Source organism: Myotis lucifugus, unplaced genomic scaffold (assembly GCF_000147115.1).
Source record: "Myotis lucifugus unplaced genomic scaffold, Myoluc2.0 scaffold_42, whole genome shotgun sequence".
Classification (NCBI taxonomy): Eukaryota; Metazoa; Chordata; class Mammalia; order Chiroptera; family Vespertilionidae; genus Myotis; species Myotis lucifugus.
The window spans coordinates 7,491,267-7,510,099 of record NW_005871090.1 but is presented as its reverse complement, the minus strand read 5'-3'; the positions used below and the strand labels follow the sequence as shown (position 1 = coordinate 7,510,099).

Here is an 18,833-nt window from a genome sequence, read left to right as displayed (position 1 = left end):
TGTGGGTGCCCAGGGCATGGCCAGGGGTGAAGCTGTGGGCATCTGCGCAATGTTCCAGCAGGAGAGACATAGGTAGATAGACACATGTCGACAGGTCAGACAGTCTGTGCTCTATAGATTTCAAATAGACAGCATGACCTAGAGCAGGGTTGGCAGCTGTTTCTGTGAAGAGCCAGATAGTAAATATTTTTGGTTCTATAGGCCAGATGGTATCTGTCACAACTGCCCAGCTTTGCTGCCATAGTGTAGAGCAGCTCCAGACATTATATAAACAGACAGGTCTGGCTAGGTTTCAATAAAACTTTATTTACAAAAACGGGTGGCCCCTGGGCTCGATTTGCTGACCCCTCCTCTCATCACCAGGGGTGGCTTTAGTTTGGGCAGTTGGGGCAGGTGTTTAAGCTGAGATATGGATGATGGAAGGAAGGGGCAGAATGGTAAGCAAAGGACCCCTGCAAATGGGAACTTGAACTTAGCCTGTACAAGAAATAGAAGGTCAGCGAGTGACTGAAGAAAGCAAGCAAGTGAGCAATGTGGGGCCAGATGGGTGACCCTCCCTGTGAAGAGTTTGGGTGCTGTGTTCAGTGATTGGGGGATGGCATGGTTCCATTTGCACTTCTAGATGCTTTGATGCTGGGTTGAGAATGGACTGGAGGGGCAAGAGTGGTCCAGGGGACCAGGAATGAGGCTCTTGCAGTCATTCAGGCCAAAAGGAAATAGTGCTGGGCCCAGTCACAGAGGTGCTTGTGAGGGAAGGATGGACTCGGCAGACAGTGGATGTAGAATCCATAGGCCTGGAAGATGAGAGAGAGGCGGGAACCCAGGAAACCAGAGCAGCCAGATGGGGAGGATGGTGCTAGATTTGAGTTCCTAAGCAGAGCTTCATTTGGAAGTGTCAGGCGCTGAGCCTGGTGTGGGGATGAGACCAGAGCTTTGGGACTTTGCAGTCATAGACACATGGATGACATTTAGAACCATGGGACTTATCTGAGGTCATCAAGGAAGGACACCCCCAGAAGACCCCTGCCCTTGGTCTCAGCTAATATGAGCCAGTCTCATAGAGAACCAATTTTTAGAAACTGCAACTGAAATCCATTCTAGATTTTCAGCATTTTTTCATGAGTGCTCTGAGGGCATTTTATTCTACCCTAACAAGTCCTCGAGAACAAAACCGAGGTGTGACTTTCTCCAATAGCCCAGGGGTCAGAAGTAAGCCTTAAACTCCAGGCACACGGAGGAGGCAAGGGAAGGAGTCCTCGGTGCCAGTGTGCTGAAGGGCAGGCATGGTGTCCAGCCCGGGCATTTGCTGCCCCTGACCTGCCCTTGCTCCCCTTCTGGCCCAGAGCTGCACAGCAAATTACAGTCCTCCGAGGCGGAGGTGAAGAGCAAGTGCGAGGAGCTGAGTGGTCTACACGGGCAGCTCAAGGAGTCCAGGGCAGAAAATTCACAGCTCACAGAGAGAATCCGGTCCATCGAAGCCCTGCTGGAGGCAGGCCAGGCCCGGGATGCCCGGGATGCCCAGGTCAGCTGGCACTTCCTTCCTGGGGCTGACAGGAGGGGAGGGAGAATGCCATCGAGTTCTGACCTGGACGCCACCACCACCACCACTGTGTAGAGTGATGAGAGCAACCCCCCCCCCCCGCCCCCCGCCCCCCACACACACACCAGTTGCCAAGTGAAGTGAGACTCACAGTGACTAAGGATCTCTCTGTCTCTCATTCCAGGCCAGCCAAGTGGAGGCCGACCAGCAGCAGGCACGGTAAGTGGAGGTGGAGGTGGAGGGCTGCAGCCTCAGCACAGGGTGGCCCAGGACCCTGGGAGCCAGGGCCTTCAGTGGGGCACACAGCTTCCCTGGAAGGAGCCCCTTTCAGAGGCCCCTGCCTTTCTCCATCCCTCCAGTGACAGGATAGGCCTGGTCAGGAAAGAAGGCAGCCTTGCAAGTAGCTCCTTGCCTTCTCTCAAAAAGCAAAACTGATCTGTGTAGAGAGTGCCAGGTGCCTCAACAGGGCCACCTCCTGCCATCTATCCATCTCTCGATTGGGAGGGGCTAGCTGGTCAGCAATTCTCTATCTACAGACTTTAGAGACTTAAGTCATAAATCAAATAGAAAGATGGTTGCACACCCTGAATGGAGAATCTGGGAGGTGGCCCAGGCTTTTTGCGCAGATTGAGGACGTCAGTACAGTTCAGAGCTACCAAGTCGAAGAGTTATTTCACTGCTGGCAGACCTTGTTTTCCCTTGTGTTGGCCGAGCACCAGGGGGTGCTCAGGGACTGTTTGCTGTTATTAAGGCCAGAGCCCACATCTGGGTGAGGCAGCTCAGGCCAGAGGGCCAGAGTCCTTGGACTATCACATCTGGGGTATGTGTCCCTCAGCAGATGCCCAGAGGCTCAGGAGGTGGGCCCTGGCTGCTGTGGCCAGGGGTCCACAGAACAGCCATGTGGGGGTGAATCATGGAGGATATCCCTTGCTCTGGCTGCTGCTACCAGTGAGTCATCTCCTTGTACCTCCTAGCCCATGGCCTATGTTCCCTGGCCTCAGGCTTCAGGGTTTGGGGGCTGGGGAAGGAAGCCAATTGCCCAGAAGGCCCAAAATGCCTGCAGAACCCAGAACCAAACCCTCTCCAACTTCCTTTTCCAGAAAGGTTGGAGGATCTCTGTTTCTCATGGTATTTGTTGGAGTAGAGAGGTATTTGTTTAGGCTTTTGCTGTTGTATTTTAAGGTCAGATTCCGGCCACGCAGCGAATTCCTAGGGTGGTTATCAAAATGTTTTTGGTCATTGCTCACAATAAGTACAAATCTGTATGTCCCCCCCTGGTGGCCATGGCAGCCCTCCTCTGGCAGGAGGTCCTTGGTGGGGCTTCTGTCCCTGGGGCCTTCTTGGTCCTAAATCTTTTTTTTTTTTAATCCTCACTTTTTTTTTCATTGTTTTTCACAGAGAGTAAAAGGGAAGGAGGGAGGAGAGAGAGAGAGAAAGAAAGAGAGAGAGAAACATTGATGTGTTAGAGACATTCGATTGGTAGCCTCCCGCACGTCCCCGACTGAGGCCAGGGATTGCCCTTGACCAGGAATCGAATCTGGTGACCCTTCAGTGCATGGTGTGGGCCGATGCTCCAACCACTGAGAAACACCAGCCAGGGCCCAGTCCTAAATCTTAATGCACAAGGTGACATATCCAAGTGTCCATTTGAAACCCGTTCCTCAGAACAGCTAGTACAGTTACAGTGTCAGCATTTCACTTTCTAGATGATGAGATTGGACAAAGCTCACTGGGCCATTGCATCTGGAAGAAGGGTGAAAAGATGAGGCCTACATCTTGCCAACCCTGTGGTGTCTGGGGGTCGCACCAGGGGCACAGACTGCAGGAGGAGTCCTTGGGTCCCAGCAGAGTTAGGTTTTGGACAAAGGATGGTCCCGCTTTACGCAGTGAGCTGCCGAGAATAGCGGTGCTGAGTCTCTGGGTGTGCAGGCGCCCCATGAGTTTCTAGCTCAGGTGTCCTCTGAGAAGGGCCAGCTGACAAGTTCAGTGGGGACAGAGCAGGACCAGGTTGACCAAGAGCCATGTAACCAGGCAGTGGCTTGGTTCATTAGAAGAAAAAGCTTCCCTGAAAGCCCTACTGTCGGGGCCCGTCCCTGCTCTGGCCCCTGTGGCTGCTCTGACCCCTGCAGTCTCTGTGGCCATAGTCACCAAGTGGAACTCTGGCGGCCTCTGAGGCCTGCACCCTGATCCCTGGGCACTCAGGATGAGTGAGGGGAGCGGGTGGCAGTTTGGTCTTTCCTAAGAGTTTGTGCCCTGGGAGGTGGTCAGGAGTGGGAGGTGCTCCTGGCTAGGGTGGGCACCCAGGCAGAGGAGGAAGGGTCGCTCCCAAGACAAGACTATGGGCATTGTGTGCCCTCAGAGCCCACAGTGACCCCACTAATTCCTTTCAGCCTCAAGGAATTGGAGTCCCAGGTATCATGTCTGGAAAAGGAGGCCACCAACCTCAAGGAGGCGGTTGAGCAGCAGAAAGTGAAGAACAATGTGAGTATTGGGCGTGTGTATGCAGAGGAGGGGCGGGGATAGCTGCCTCTTTACATCCCATTGTGCTACTCACTGCTGAAAGCCTGCCTTTGGGGTCCATCCAGAGTTCCAGGGTAGACTCCCATTAGATCAGCTTGGGTCATGTGTCCAGGCATGGAACCCCCATGAGGACAGAGATGTGCTGATTGGCCACTTTCCTGGGGTCACATGGTCAGTCATCTTGAGGCTAGTGTCAGGAAAAGGGGATGTGGCAGTTCCTCTACTGTGTGTGTGGGGGGAGGTGGGGGGCCGGGGGGGTGGGCAGTGAGCAGAGGATCCTTGGCTGTACCCTCACCCGGCTGCCCACTCACCGCCCCTCACAGAGCCTGTTTCGGGTAGCCCTGTCTGCTGTCCCCAGAGGAGGTTCCCCTTGTACCTTCATGTGCCTGGCTTGGCCAGAGCCAGACAAGGGGTCAGTGCTTACTGTTTGGTGACAGGAACCTCTTTTTTCTTAGGAGCCAGGCTGGCCCTCCCTCCTCCAGAATAGAATCTCCCTGAAAAGATGCCCACCCTCCTCATGCTATGCCACAGCCACCCCATAGTGCTGCAGCACCTGGGCCTTGTGTTATCTGCCCCAGAGAAGCCCAGTGGGTGTGGCCCAAGAAGAAGGCACTTTGTCCCTTTGCAGGCCTCCTGTGGGTGCAGAACAGGGTCGGGAGGCCCTGCTCCACTGAGATCCTCCGAGGCAGCTCCTGGGGGAGGTGCAGCTGCTGCCCCGCCTGGCTGCTGACTGTTCACATCTTCCCCCAGGACCTCCGGGAGAAGAACTGGAAGGCGATGGAGGCCCTGGCCTCAGCCGAGAGAGCCTTCGAAGAGAAGCTGCGCTCCCTGACCCAGGCCAAGGTCAGTCCCAGCCTTTGACGTGCCTGCTAGTGAAGACTCAGTTAGCAGCACAGCCTTGGCCCTGGTGCATCTCAGAGATCCACACCCGGGTCCTCCTCGAGGGCAGCACATGTGCCCGGCTCCAGCAACGTCCTCCTTCCCTCCCTTCCTTGAGTGCTCCCTAAGAGAACAGGTGTAAATGTACTTCTGATTGCCTTTCTCACCTGGGCTCTTTGCCATCAGGGGGCAGAGATGTGCCATGGAGGCTGTGAGTTCAACATTGGGCCGTCTTCGAAACCCTGGTATTTTGTCTGATCCTGCTGCTCTCTCAGGCCCTCTGAAATCATGGTGCAGTAGGTTCTGTGATTGCTCCCTACAGTAAGTCACAGAGGGGAGAGACATCTTTGGCAGCACTCAGGCCCTGAAGTCCACGTTTGTCCTGGGTTCTGTGCAACCCGGGTTGGGGAGAATGCAGGCATCTGTGTCCGGGGCCCTCACATCACTTCTGAAGCCCTGGGCTGGGAGCCAGTGCTGAGGCTCGGGCCTGGGCTGGGGCATGGCCTGCAGCAGCAGCAAGTAGAGGCCTCGCCCATTGTGTCTCATGTCTGCCCTGTTTTCAGGACCTTTCAGTGACTTTATGAATGTGCCCCTGAGACGGAGGTGGAGGGCTGGCCTCAGGTCCCATTGTGGCAGCTGTACCTAGACTCCCCAGGGTGACCTGAGAGCCTGCCTGGCCTACTTGTGGCAAATGCAGAATCTATGACTAGAGATGTCACCTGACTTGCTTGTGGTCATGCAGCCAGATAAAGACAAGAGCTGGCCTCTGGGTCCACTGGCTCTGGCTTCAAACTCCCAAGACTGGGGGCCTGAATGGTGGTCATGAGGTTGGGGGTCTGTGGCAGGCATTGTCTCTGGGTCACTGGTGAGACAAGAAGGGTCTGCTTCTAAGACTTCCAGACCATGCGGGCACTGTGGTCAAGCTGGTGTCCGTGGGCCGTCCTCCATGTGCACATTGCAGAACACCAGTCACAGCTCTTACCCGTGCGGCACCTAGTGCTGCCCCTGGGGCCCAGGCCGTGTGGAGAGTGCGGCTGTGGCAGTAGGTCCACCTGCTGTGGTTATTAGAAAAACTGTCTTTTAGCCAGAAATCTCCTGTGGCCACCCCCACGGTGTGCAGAGAGGGGATGCTATCTGTCTCCAGGGGACGCTGCTGTCCTAGGCTTTGCTTTATAGCTACGTTGGTCCTTCATGCTTTGAAGAGGAGACTCAAGGAGGACCACTGGGGCCGCTGGTTGAGTGCGGCATGGCCCATGGCATAAAGCAAAGTGGGAATACTGATTCTCCCTCCACTATTGCCAGCTGTCCTGCCACCCCTGGCCAGCAGTAGCTCCTAACTTTCGTGGCTACTGGGAGATACATCTTCTCTTTGCCTCCTTGTCAGCTCTCACAGCAGCTTGGACCCCACCCTCCCCATAGTGTGTACACCCCCACCCCCCCACCCCCCCACCCCCGGAAATCAACAACTGGTTTAGCCCGAGTCTCTGCGGAGAGGTGTTGATTAACCGCTGTCTGCCACATGGGCCAGCCTGCTGTCTCCCTTCATTAGAGCGGAATCTGTTTAAAATAGAGGACTGGCCACTAAGGTTAAACACCGCCCCTCAGTCAACCCCACAAGTTGGCCACCTCCTCCTTTGACCCTCCTCCCTCCCCTTTCTGGGGTGGAAACCCCAGCATCTTTGGGGACACCCTCCCGGGATTTACTCTAAACCTTCATGTCTGAGAATCACCTTCCCCCCTACAGGAGGAATCCGAAAAGCAGCTCACGCTGACTGAGGCACAGACCAAGGAGGCGCTGCTGGCTCTGCTCCCAGCACTTTCCAACTCAGCACACCAGGTAGAAGGAGGGGGCTGTTCCCTCAGACCCCACTGCTCATCAAGAATGTCACTGAGCCCTAACCGGTTTGGCTCAGTGGATAGAGCTTCGGCCTGCGGACTCAAGGGTCCCGGGTTCGATTCCGGCCAAGGGCATGTACATTGGTTGCGGGCACATACCCAGTAGGGAGTGTGCAGGAGGCAGCTGATCGATGTTTCTCTCTCATTGATGTTTCTAACTCTCTATTCCTCTCCCTTCCTCTCTGTAAAAAAATCAATAAAATAAATATTTTTTTAAAAAAGTCACTGAGCTCCCTTTGCACATTTTCGTTGTAGAATTATGCCGAGTGGCTCCAAGAACTCAAAGAGAAAGGCCCAGAACTGCTGAAGCAGCCGCCAGTGAACACAGAGCTGCCCTCGGTAAGCATGGCATAAACAGGCCCTCGTGGGGCTGCCCCTTGCTTTCCTGTCCGCAGGAAGGGAGTTTTGGTTTCATCAGGCCTTGGGAGAAACCTCTGTGCTTGGCTAAGCAGACCCCTGTACTGCCCTCTGCCCTTAGGACCTGGCCTCCAAGCTGAGGGAGGCTGAGGAGACCCAGAGCAGCCTGCAGGCCGAGTGTGACCAGTACCGCACCATCTTGGCAGAGACAGTAAGGCACGAGGGCTGGGCCTCTGGCTAGGCTTTTGGCTGGGTGTCCCGCCAAGGGGCTTCCAGGAAAGAGCTTTCTGGGCCTCAGGGCAGGAGGCAGGGTGTTATGGACAAGAGCCCTGGGTTCAGATGCAGGCTGTGTGGGACTTAGGACAAGTCACTGCCCAGTCAGGCCCTATTTCGCTGGCTGAATGGTAAAAGGGATGAGGAAGACGCCCAGGTCTCCATGACTCCCAAACTGTGGAAAGGGCGGGGATGAAGGTTTGGGGCTGCTCTCAGGGGACAGAGAGACTTGGTCAAAACAAGGAACAGTCTGGGAAGGGAAAGGAAGGCGGGACCATTCGGCTGACAGCTGGCTTGAAGCTGTGGCCTCTGGCTCCAGGAAAGTGCTGGGCCATCCTGTGTTCCTCATGCTGGGCCACTAAGGTTCACGGTTGTCACTCAGCCGTGATGAGGATGCCCGTGGCCTCATTCCCATGTGTGGCCCACAGACTTTGTTCACACACCTGCCAGAGGGCCCCACTCCCGGACTGTGGTCCATCTTATTCCCCATGTGACGCTGACTGACCAAATCAGAGCAAGGTGACGCTGGCAGTCATCACAGAGGGACTGAGGGACAGGAAGACTCAGTGGTGTGTTTACGTGGGGTGGGCCTCCACAGAGAGGGCCCTGCCTCACTGCCTGTCCCCCCAGGAGGGTATGCTCAGACACCTGCAGAAGAGTGTGGAGGAGGAGGAGCAGGTGTGGAAGGCCAGAGTCAGCACCACGGAGGAGGAGCTCCAAAAGGTACAAGGCCCTCTGACCCTCGCCAGGGCCCAGTGACGAGAGCATCGCTCCAGGGGTCCACCTTCCTAGGAATCCAAACATAACTTCCTTAAGAAAGACAGCTGGGTCAGAGTTCCGTAAAATCCATGGGGGGAAGCCAATGGCATCATTTGGGAGACAGGAGTCACATTTGCTGGGTTTTGGTGATGCCATATTTATAGGCAATTGCAGAATGACAGATATGTCCTCAACCTCAAGGAGACCACCTTTCCCCCTGCTCACCTCCAGGAAGAGGCTGTGGGGTCATGCTCAGAGTGGGCGGGCACCACTGGGCTTCCTGAGAGATGGGGCTCAAGTTTGACACATGCCTTCCTCTTGCCTTGTAGTCACAGGTCACAGTGAAACATCTTGAAGAGATTGTAGAGAAGCTAAAAGGAGAACTTGAAAGTTCAGATCAGGTGCGTATGGAGGGTTAGAGGACTACTTTCCTTATTACTGAGAAACGTCATTACGAGGCTACCTTAGTTATTTCCCCTGTGGACCACGTGTCTTGAGTGGCCAGGGGATCTTATCAGCCCTGCTTTTCCTTAATGAGGGCCTTTTACAGCCTGAGCCGTTTGAGACCACGTGGGCCGTTAGCAGAATGCCCAGCTCTGGTGAGCAGTGGCTTCTGCAGTGGCCTTCTGAGGCGTGGGAGGTGGGCCCACTGCCCTCGGGAGACATACTGTCAGCCCTGGCTATGAAGAGGGTACTCCTGGTATCCACCCAGCAAGTCACTGTGAACACTCCTCTCCCCAACTGCTGAGGGCTGAGAACACAGACCCAGGAGCACTGGAGCTTGGGAACAATTTTTAGGAAGGGGTTCTGTTGCCATGGTCTTGTTTCTGCCTGGCTTTGATTGGCTCCATAGTCGTCGGGCTGTGGAGGTCTCTCTTAGCCCTTATTTCAGGGCCAGCCATCTGTCGCCCATCACCCTGTTCCCCGCTGGCTGGCTCTCGGCCTCTGACATGTGCATCTGCGTGTCCAGGTGAGGGAGCACACCTCGCATCTGGAGGCAGAGCTGGAGAAGCACATGGCAGCCGCTAGCGCTGAGTGCCAGAGCTACGCGCAGGAGGTGGCGGGGGTGAGTCTCCCCAGGGTCCCGGCCTGCCCAGAGGCTTCTTCTCAGCAGCTCTCATTCACAGGAACTCAAAGTCCCAGTTCTCCGGCTTTGCTCTAGGCCAGTGGTTCTCAACCTTCTGGCCCTTTAAATACAGTTCCTCATGTTGTGACCCAACCATAAAATTATTTTCATTGCTACTTCATAACTGTAACGTTGCTACTGTTATGAATCGTAATGTAAACATCTGATATGCAGGATGGTCTTAGGCGACCCCTGTGAAAGGGTCATTCGACCACCAAAGGGGTCGCGACCCACAGGTTGAGAACAGCTGCTCTAGGCCTTGGGCCAACTGACAGGGCAGGGGTGAAGCTGGGATGGTTGAGCAGCGAGAGAATTCTCCACCTGGCTTGGTGACACCATTCTGGGGAAAATGGATTTAAATCTGATACTGTTTTCTGACTTCTGAAGCAGAAAGCACAAAACTGGCACCCCAATTCTGGTTTGATCTTAAAATTTTGGCCTTATTTTGCGAGACAGTCCATAAACATTTGCAAAAGCTCCAGACGAGATAGACTTCAGAAAGAAAACAGGAGCTGCTGGAGGCCTGGGAGCCCATGTGCTCACTGTGCCCTGCATGCTCTTAAGGGTCTGGGTTACAGGGATGTAGTAGGTTGTACTTGGGTGTTAACTCACAGGCGCTGGTTTTCTCTTCTCTATCCTTTGCCCGCATCATCTGGGTCTGTTTACTTATCAAGTTGAGGCAACTTTTATTAGAATCTCAATCTCAGCTGGATGCAGCCAAGAGTGAAGCCCAGAAACAGAGCAATGAGCTTGCCCTGGTGAGTGAACATGGGGTGGGGCAGCGGCATGAGACGTGGAGGGTGTGTGTGTGTGTGTGTGTGTATGTGTGAGATTAATTTCCAGTCCCGCTTTTACATCCTGTCAAAGGTGATGGGGCCGTGTGCACCAATTTGGTGCTTGGGCCAGGCTTTGATTGGGCTGTGCTTAAAGGGGCTCCTTGCACATTTGCTCAAACCTCTAAGCTGGGCCTGGGGCTGCTGGGACCAGTGTGCTCAGGCCCCACTTCCCATGTCTCCTGATTCAGGGCTGGGTGTTCAGGGAAGTCTGCCCGAGTCCAGTGCTACCTGCAGCTTCTGGGCTTGGCTCGTCTGCCCCCGGGGCTGTCAGCACAGGCCTTGCCCTCTGTGGGACTTCAGGCCTTTTCTCACTGCAGCAGAGGCCGAGGCTAGTTCTGTCCAGCCCGTGGCGGGGAGGCCTGCTCTGCGCCTGGCAGAAGCAGACTTTCAGAGCTCCGTGTGTGCACTTGGCCTCTGGGCCCTCCCAGGTTTCAGTGTTGGTGTCTGATCACAGCCCCCACTCCCTGTCAGTCAGCCCAGCCTTACAGAGGTGAGCCCACTGGTCCCAATACCAACTCCAGGGCTGGGGCTGCAAATAGCAGCCTGTAAGGTCATAGGCATGTGGTTTTATCTACATGGTCGTTTTAAAAATTCTGAACCAGTTGACAGAAATTGGGAGATTTTGAACACAAATGGATGTGTCTGGGTTTCTGTGAGGGGACCGGTCTCATGCATGGGCTGCCATTCCTACAGCAGCATCTGCTGAGCTTGCAGCCTCTGCATGGTGCACGTGCTCCCGACTCCCTGGGGGCCTTACCTGGGACTGTCACACCAGAGAGTGGGTGTCATCCAGACTGAGTCACCGCCTGAGCCCAAGGACCACTTCCTAAAGCAAGATCTGGGTGATAGGCTCCCAGGGCACTGCCCAGGCTGGGGGCACGTGTGGAGCAAACGCCCCTGAGTGCTCATTAGCCCAGGCAGTTTGGCTTCTGCCTTTAGGGGTTGTTGGGAGGAAGGAAGCCAGGGAGCAGGGCCCACACTTGGGGTGTCTGAGACCACCCATGTCTCCTGGAAAACTTGGCCAAGGGCCCACCTAGACCCCTTAACTGGAACCTTTATCTGAGCTTCATGGGTGATGATGCTGTTGCCTCTTCAGATCTGAGCTCAATGGTCTGAGGGCTTGGGGACCCCTAACGTGTCATTTGCCCCCAGCAGTGGAGCTCAGGGGTAGGGGAACCTTATTAGACAAGAATGTCCCCTTGTAATCTTTTCTCGACCCCATAAAGGGCTCTGAACAGGTCTATGTCTAGAAGGAATCCAGGACCTAGGCAGTGTGATGCATGCTGAGCCTCTCAGCGCCTCTCTTTTGAGTTCCTCCGTTGTGTGTGCCTTGCGTCCACCAGGGGTCACCTTGCTCCTGGGGAGGGTTTTGTGCCGGCTGGTCTTGGAGAACACATGGGTCAGGCCAGCCCAGGCCCCTCATTGGTTACAGGTCACAGTAACCAAACCAAGTGCCCTGAGGGTCTTTGGCTGTTGAGAGCATCTGCGGCCCTCCCAAGGGGGTCTGTCTGTGTGCTGGGCATTTGCACAAACCCACCCCTCCCGTTTCAGGTCAGGCAGCAGTTGAGTGAGATGAAGAGCCACGTAGAGGATGGTGACGTAGCTGGGTCTCCAAAGGCCCCCCCAGCAGAGCAGGACCCTGTCGAGGTTAGGGCGGTGAGCTGGTCCTCAGATGTCTGTCACTAACCACCCCCGGGCTCCTCCACCCCAGTTGGAGTGCAGGGACAGTAGGCCTCTGTTCTGGCTAAACTTGCTACTTGCAGCCTCCACTGCCTGCCCTCCCCAGCCCTCTGCCCCGATACCGGGAGTGGGTCATCCAGGCTCTGAGGAAGCCGCAGAGCAGATGAAGGGCAGGGAAGGTGCCAGGTGGGGTGTTAGAGGCTTGATCCTAACAACATGTGCAGAGGGGGATGGAAGAGGGAGGAGGGGAAGCCAGGCCTGTGATTAGGGTCTGATCTCCCACTGTGGCCCTGGCTGAGGCATCACTGGCAGGGTGCTAGCTCTCCAACTTTTGACCCAAGTAGGTGCCGCCAAGAGCTCTCGCCAGGAGGCAGGGGCCTGTCACCAAAGTGGCAGTGGGATGGTTGCTGGATGGGGAGACTGCTGTGGGCGGGGCTTGGCCAGTGGCTCGGAGGCATCCTTGTCTGTGGGCCTCATTAAAGGTCAGCAGAGGTCCCACCGGCATCTCCCTTCAGCCACATCAGCTTTTGTACCCAGAGGCTGAGGCACCATGTCCCTATAGGGGGAGCTTTGGAATCGACTTGGTTGGCTGGCTGGTGGGCAGAGGCCACTCCAGCTGGGCAGAGGCAGGGAGAGGCAGCAACACTAGAAGCAGCTAGAAGGTGGAGCCTCCAGGTCTCAACCTTCCCAGGAGCCCTGGGCTCCCAACAGGGTCCTTCATCAGGTTCCCAAAGGATGTTTGGGTGTTTCCACACAGCTGAAGACGCAGTTGGAGCGGACAGAAGCCATCCTGGAGGATGAGCAGACGCAGCGGCAGAAGCTCACAGCCGAGTTTGAGGAGGTGAGGTCCTGCTGGGGGCCCTGAGCCATCAGCTGTTTTGGGGATGGTGGAGGGTGTGGCCCAGGCAGGTGGTTGCAAGCCTGAATGGTCCCACCCTTGGGGCTGTTGCTGTGCAGTTGGTCACCTGCCTCATGTCCACCCGCTGGAACTGTTATCCCATCATGCTGGGTGCCCTTCCATCCCAAGTGGGCTAGTTGAGGGTTTATGAGGCGACTCCCCGACCCCATTTCGTAAACCCTCCGCCCCTTCTCTGCCAAGGCTCAGAATGCAGCGTGCCGGCTACAGGAGGAATTGGAGAAGCTCCGTGCCAGCGCCTTGGACTCAGCAGAAGCAGAGGCAGCCACACAGTTGAAGGTAGAAGGGCAGCTCGGCTCAAGGCTTGAGCAGAGCCAGCTCTGGGCACTGGCTTCCCATTGTCACCACCTGGAGCAGGAAAGGGAGAGGAGCCATCCTGCGGCCCCTTGGGCAGATGCAGCCTAATTCGGTCATTGGGGGGTAGTCCCTAAACCTCCAGTGTCATATACGCCAGCCACTAGTCACTGTGGCTATTTAAATTTAAATGAAACACAACTTAAAGTTCAGTTCTTCAGTCGCAGTGACCATATTGCACATGTTTAGCAGCCACCACATCTGTCCAGTGCACATCAGAACATCCCAGTCACAGTGGCAGTACTGGTAGATAGGCACAGGCCTAACTAATCTCTTAGCTCCCGATCATCACTGTCTGTCTGGTGAGCAGGAGACCGCATCCTCCTACCTCCCCAATGTGCAGGCTGATCCCTTTCAACCCTCTGATCCACAGGAGAGACTAGAAAAAGAGAAGAAGTTAACGAGTGACCTGGGACGTGCAGCCACCAAATTACAGGGGCTTTTGAAGACGTCCCAGGAGCAGCTGGCAAAGGAGAAAGAGACAGTGAAGAAGTTGCAGGAGCAGCTGGATAAATCAGTGAGTGTCCTGACCATGCAGGGCCACTGGCTCTCAAGGGCTGCTGGGAAGGGTTGGGCCTGTGCTGGAGGCCCAGGACTCCTGGATGCAGGACCAAAAGGAGTCACGGACCTGGGGCAGAAGGCATGGGGACAGACTTCTGAAGGTAGCATCAGGATAGGCAGCACCCATTGGTCTCTGGTGAGAAGCAGTCTGACCCCCACAGCCAGCCTAAGGCCTGTGGGATCAAGGTGCTCACCCAAACTTGGAACCCTCAGCTCCCACCAACTCTAAGGCCTCCCCGCCAGCCCCAGGAGTCAGCTCTGGTTCTCTGATGTGCTGGGTATTCTCCGAAGGGCGTGGAGGGGTGTGGAGGGTTAACCCAGGGGGACTGGAGGTCCCCAGGAGTTGGGGTTAGTGTTCTCCTTGGCTTCTTGGCCCTACCCTCACCCTCCCTCTGCCTTTTGTTCACAGGACGACGGTAGCAGCTCAAAGGAGGGCACCTCTGTCTGAGTCTCCTCTGTGGAAAAAGAAGTTACTGTTCAACTTACCAAAATGCCTTATACATTCCTTACAAATACACAAACCAACACAGCGTTATCCAGGCCCAACTCCAGTGGCTCTGAGAGAAGCCATTAGAGACAGTCTCTTAGAACCACAGAAGTAGATCTTCCAGACCAGACCCCCTGTTTGTAAAAGAACCCGTCACATTCGATAAACACTATTCCCCAGGATCAGCCCTGGACCACCACAGAGCAGACACCAAAGCCCTTATCAGCTGTGACAGACCCCGGGTGTGTGCTGGGGAGGCCGGGACCTCTGGCTGTCTGTATGTCGAGATCAGTGCAATTGTTTTGTCTTTCAATGGGTCGGGGGCCGGGAGTCGGGCAGACCAGGTGTTGAGTCTCAAAGGCTGTGGCACAGACTGGAGGGGCCCGGCCCAGCCCAGCAAGGCAGCAGCCCCTCACCCCTGGAAGAAGTTGCCAACCAGAACTGATACGTGACCTCCTGGATGTTATATCATTAAAACCAACATTGTCGCCCGGCACTGCGGTCTCGTCTGCTATTCTGCTGGGGCTTCCCTGCTGGCTCTGAGCCTGGACTGAGGAATGAAGAGGGGCTGGATCCCTTAGGAGAGAACAAGTGTGGTTCTTGGTTTCTTTGAAGTCAGGGAATTGGCAGCTCAGCCTAAAGTGGGGATGAAATGTGTTGCTTCCAGGTCCCCAGCACTTTTCCCCATTGTGCTTCCCAGGCCCCAGTGCTCACCAGGCAGGAGGAGCAGGCCCTGGATGCCAGGTACACTTTCTGTGGTCCCCACCCTTGAGGATCTAAGGTTACCTAAGCAGGGCTGTGGGTGGCCTAGGCTGCTGTGTGCTATGAGCTCTGAGTGAATAAGAGGGTCTCTGTCCTTCTGGCTGGGGCTTGAACAAACATCCATCTCAAGAGGGGCAGACCAGGGCTGGAGCAGCCATCTGAGACTTCCTGGGATCTTCAGGACCCTCTGTGTCCTTTGTGGCCCAAGACAGCATGGTCCAGAAAACCACTGGGCCAAGAGGTGTGTCGGAGACTTTGTAAGAAATAAGAACCTGTAGCTTAAGCAAAAAATGGATTTAGAGGCCGAGTCACAGGAGGGGTTGAAATACCCCAGGAATGGAAGGTGAAACTGAGCAGCCTGGGTTCTTGGAGGCAGATGTCAGCCATTTCTGTCAAGGGGCTGCCTGAACACCAAGCACTATCCCATGTCCATCTCCCAACCCTCAGCACCCTGGGAGGGGGTCTCATTGGCTGAACTTGGCTGGGGAGTGAGCACTTGGATAGCAGGTCCAGCCAGCCAGAGGGGATGGGCTCCCAGGGAAAGGCAACCTTTCGGCTGGTGGGTTAGACTCCTCTGGCACAGTTGTCATGAGAACCTCAAGACCTTGGGAAGTATTGCACTGTGTATCCTTTCACTGCCTTCAGCCCCCACACACTGAGCATCTGCCAGGGGCCGGGCAGTGCTGACCTTAACCTGCACGCCAAGTCGTGGTCCCAGCTCTCCTGGAGCACCTGGTCTGTGGGCCACCTCCTTGTGCTGTGTGGCGTTGTGCATTGCACTCATACTGGGAACAGGGAGCTGGAAATTATGGGAAGGCTCTCCAGAGAAGTGAGCCTAAGCTGGAGCTGAAGTTAACCAAGTGACCATTATTAACACCTGGCTCTCTGGTAAACCTCCCATTTTGCAAACAATCCCAATGAAAAGAAGGTAACTCACCAAGCAAAAGGCAGGCAGGTTACAAACCCATCTCCAATGCTTGGCAGTGCATCATGCAGCCTGGGGGTCATTTGGAGGGAGAATGCCATCTGGCATGTTCAGACCCCATGAAGAGTGGCACTGAGCCCCATGAACCTCTGGCCCCTCACACTGTACCTTCTGTGTGGCCTGTGCCACAGGAGCAGAGGCTTATTAGCACAGGAGGGCTGGCCCGGTGCGGCACAACTTGTCCTCCCACCCTTACGTAAGGTCACTGTTTTGGGCCATGATGAGTTTCCTCCGTGGGCCTGGGGGCCTGCATTTCCATTAAGTTCCCCACCCTGCCCCACTGAGTGCAGAAGTGAGAACTATGCTGAGCAGATGCCCTCTGAAGGCACAGGAATGGGAGCACCTCAGGGAAAGGACAAGAAACCCTGGGAGTACCAAATGGCTGCCTTTGGGTTCTGGTTACTCCCTATTCCCTTCTCAGACCACCTGGTGGGGACCCAGTGTCTGCCTGTGGGGAGGAGGTAAAAGTGCAGAGTGTGGGGCCCTGTGAGACTCAGGAAAAGGTTACCTGGAGCTCAAGCTCTGAGGGCCCATCATCAGGCCTTCTTCCCTCCAACCCAGCAAGGACTAAGCAGCCCCGAGGCCCAGCAGTGGCATCTCCCAGGCCAGCAGAGGGAGCCCAAGTTTGCCAGGCACCCTGCCTGGCTTCAGTCGGGCCTTGTCACTAGGGCTGTTCCTGGGCAAGGCTTCATCATCAGGCTAGGGAAGGAGAAGAGAGACAATCAGGAAGGTGTGGAAGCAGATTGCAGCATAAGAGGCTGACAGGCCCCCTGGCGTGCCACCATATGGAACTGACATGTGGGAGCCTGGCTCATTGTCCTGGCCACTCTCCTGGCCTGCAAGTACAGCGCGACACCCCTACAGCACTGGAGCCCTGGCTTTGTAGTCACTTGGGATGAAGTTGTGTGGAGGCAGGAATCAGCCAGGCTGGGTTGGAGCATTAGCCAACTACAAGGCACTGGCTGGCCTGCTAACAGGAAGCACTGCTCTCCCAGAGCCTGGCTTCTGAGGCCACGGCCTGGGCGCAGTGCTACTGCTCATCTAGACCAGCGGTTTTCAACCTTTCTCATCCCCTGGTACACATACACTAATTCCTAAAACTCTGTGGCACACCGAAAAACAGATTTTTGCTGACCTGACAAAAATAGGTATAATTTTGATTCGTACACACCAGATGGCTATTGTCATTTTTTTTTACAATCTAAGGGAAAAGAGGTCAGTGCCCCTAAATTCTGGGGCACTGACACGTTTTAAAAATTCTTGCGGCACAGGTTGAAAATCTCTTAGACCACCAACAAGCAGAGCTGGGACTAGACACACTCCACAAATGCCTTCTCTCTGAGCCTCTTTCAGATTTGGGTTTAACAAGATTCAAAGCCCAAAAGAATTGTGTTTTCCTTCCCAGTTCAAGTCACATCCATGGCACTGAATAAGATCTAACTTTAGAAATCCAGGTTAGAAATGAAGAACTCCCCAGGGATTCAAGGGGAAGCGCTAAGGACCAGAAAACAAGAGGCCCTAGTTGCCCTGGTTCTGCTACTCATGAGTTGTGTGACCTTAGGGAAGTTATTTGACCTCTCAGGCTGGCTTCTGAGGGCACTGGCTATAGGCTGGGTAAGTCCCCTTTCTGCTACCCTTCTGGAACTGGGCAGAGCCCAAGGAGAGCCCTGGCCAGCCAAACAGCTCAAATTATATGTGAGCCTGGCTCCTGGACCCCACCCCAGCCACAATGTAATTAGTGGTCCTTTTACCGGAGCTTGGTTTGGAGACTTTTATTTCAGAAATGCCCCAAATAATGAGAAAGTGATGTATGTGTCCTTGGACATATCCAGTCTCTGATAGTTCAAAGAACAACAAAACAGTCAAGAACCAGAAGCTGCACTTCCTATGTGTTGACCAAGCCAGTACTCTGGGTAGTTCTGCAAAAGAAACCACTCAACTAAGCCTAATTCTATTATTCAAGCCATTGTGTTCACAGTTTTCTCAGATTAATGTTCTCTGAAATAACAAACTTCACAGTCAAATTCTGTATTTCTATTAGTAGTGGCTTTATCTGCTGCCAATAGAAATTAGGGCAAAAGAATACTCACTGGATGAACCCTACGCTTTCCACACACATTTTTGTCATGTGTTAACTCAAAAAAATGTAAATATGTTTGCTGAAAGCAGAGTACTCTGCAGTTTTATTTCTTACCAATGTCAGCTGAGGTTCCAAACTCTAGCATCAGAATGACCTGGAATGCTTCTTTAGTAGGATTCTTGGGCCTCACCCGCAGGAATATAATAAGACTCTCAAAACTTGCCCTACATAGAAATATAGGTAACTAACATCTTCCAATTTCTGGAATAAGAGTGAAATGTTGGTAGATGTTTACATTATATCTCTGCACACTGCTTGAAATTCTTGCCATAGCACGTATGACACAGATGTGCACCTGCCTGGCATGGTGGTTAAACCAAGTTGTATCACATGTCCAAGCTAAAACCACAGAAAATACTTTCTAAAACTCCCTGACCAAATACCTGGCTCTAGCTACATGTCTGATTCCTGAGTAGGCCAACCTTGGGCCTGCAAGGCTTTTCAAGAGGCCTGTTAATATACAGTCACTAAAAGCATTGCAAATAGTAAAAGAAGAAATTCAGGATGAAAGAATGACAAGCAGCTTATCAGTAAACCAGTAACCAGCACTATTTTCTAGACAATTTTGAAAAGTATTTTAATTAAAGCCTTTTTTTTGCACCTCAAACAAATCAAAGGATTTAAAAGCCTGATGTTTGGATAAACATTTGGAGTAAGAAAGATTCCCAACTTTCATAACCAACTTTCTCATTTTATAAGAAGAGGGAGCTGTGATCTTAACTGTAATTGTCCGAAATACTCAAACCTCCATAACTTGCCCCA

The 18,833-nt window shown here is 54.1% G+C and overlaps 1 protein-coding gene across 1 annotated transcript in view; it reads left to right on the top strand.

Moving 5' to 3' along the window:
* The window catches only part of RRBP1 (ribosome binding protein 1), a 67,453-nt gene extending 52,773 nt beyond the window's left edge, over positions 1 to 14,680 (top strand). Inside the window, exons 10-25 of the mRNA XM_023753211.1 lie at positions 1,344 to 1,522; positions 1,725 to 1,759; positions 3,931 to 4,021; positions 4,811 to 4,903; positions 6,684 to 6,776; positions 7,091 to 7,174; positions 7,314 to 7,403; positions 8,096 to 8,188; positions 8,554 to 8,625; positions 9,195 to 9,290; positions 10,025 to 10,108; positions 11,738 to 11,833; positions 12,624 to 12,707; positions 12,966 to 13,061; positions 13,510 to 13,653; positions 14,107 to 14,680. Coding sequence (XP_023608979.1) covers positions 1,344 to 1,522; positions 1,725 to 1,759; positions 3,931 to 4,021; positions 4,811 to 4,903; positions 6,684 to 6,776; positions 7,091 to 7,174; positions 7,314 to 7,403; positions 8,096 to 8,188; positions 8,554 to 8,625; positions 9,195 to 9,290; positions 10,025 to 10,108; positions 11,738 to 11,833; positions 12,624 to 12,707; positions 12,966 to 13,061; positions 13,510 to 13,653; positions 14,107 to 14,145 — 1,469 coding nt within the window. The 3' untranslated portion in view covers positions 14,146 to 14,680. The remainder of the gene's footprint in view (positions 1 to 1,343; positions 1,523 to 1,724; positions 1,760 to 3,930; positions 4,022 to 4,810; positions 4,904 to 6,683; positions 6,777 to 7,090; positions 7,175 to 7,313; positions 7,404 to 8,095; positions 8,189 to 8,553; positions 8,626 to 9,194; positions 9,291 to 10,024; positions 10,109 to 11,737; positions 11,834 to 12,623; positions 12,708 to 12,965; positions 13,062 to 13,509; positions 13,654 to 14,106) is intronic.
* The last annotated feature ends 4,153 nt before the right edge of the window (positions 14,681 to 18,833 follow it).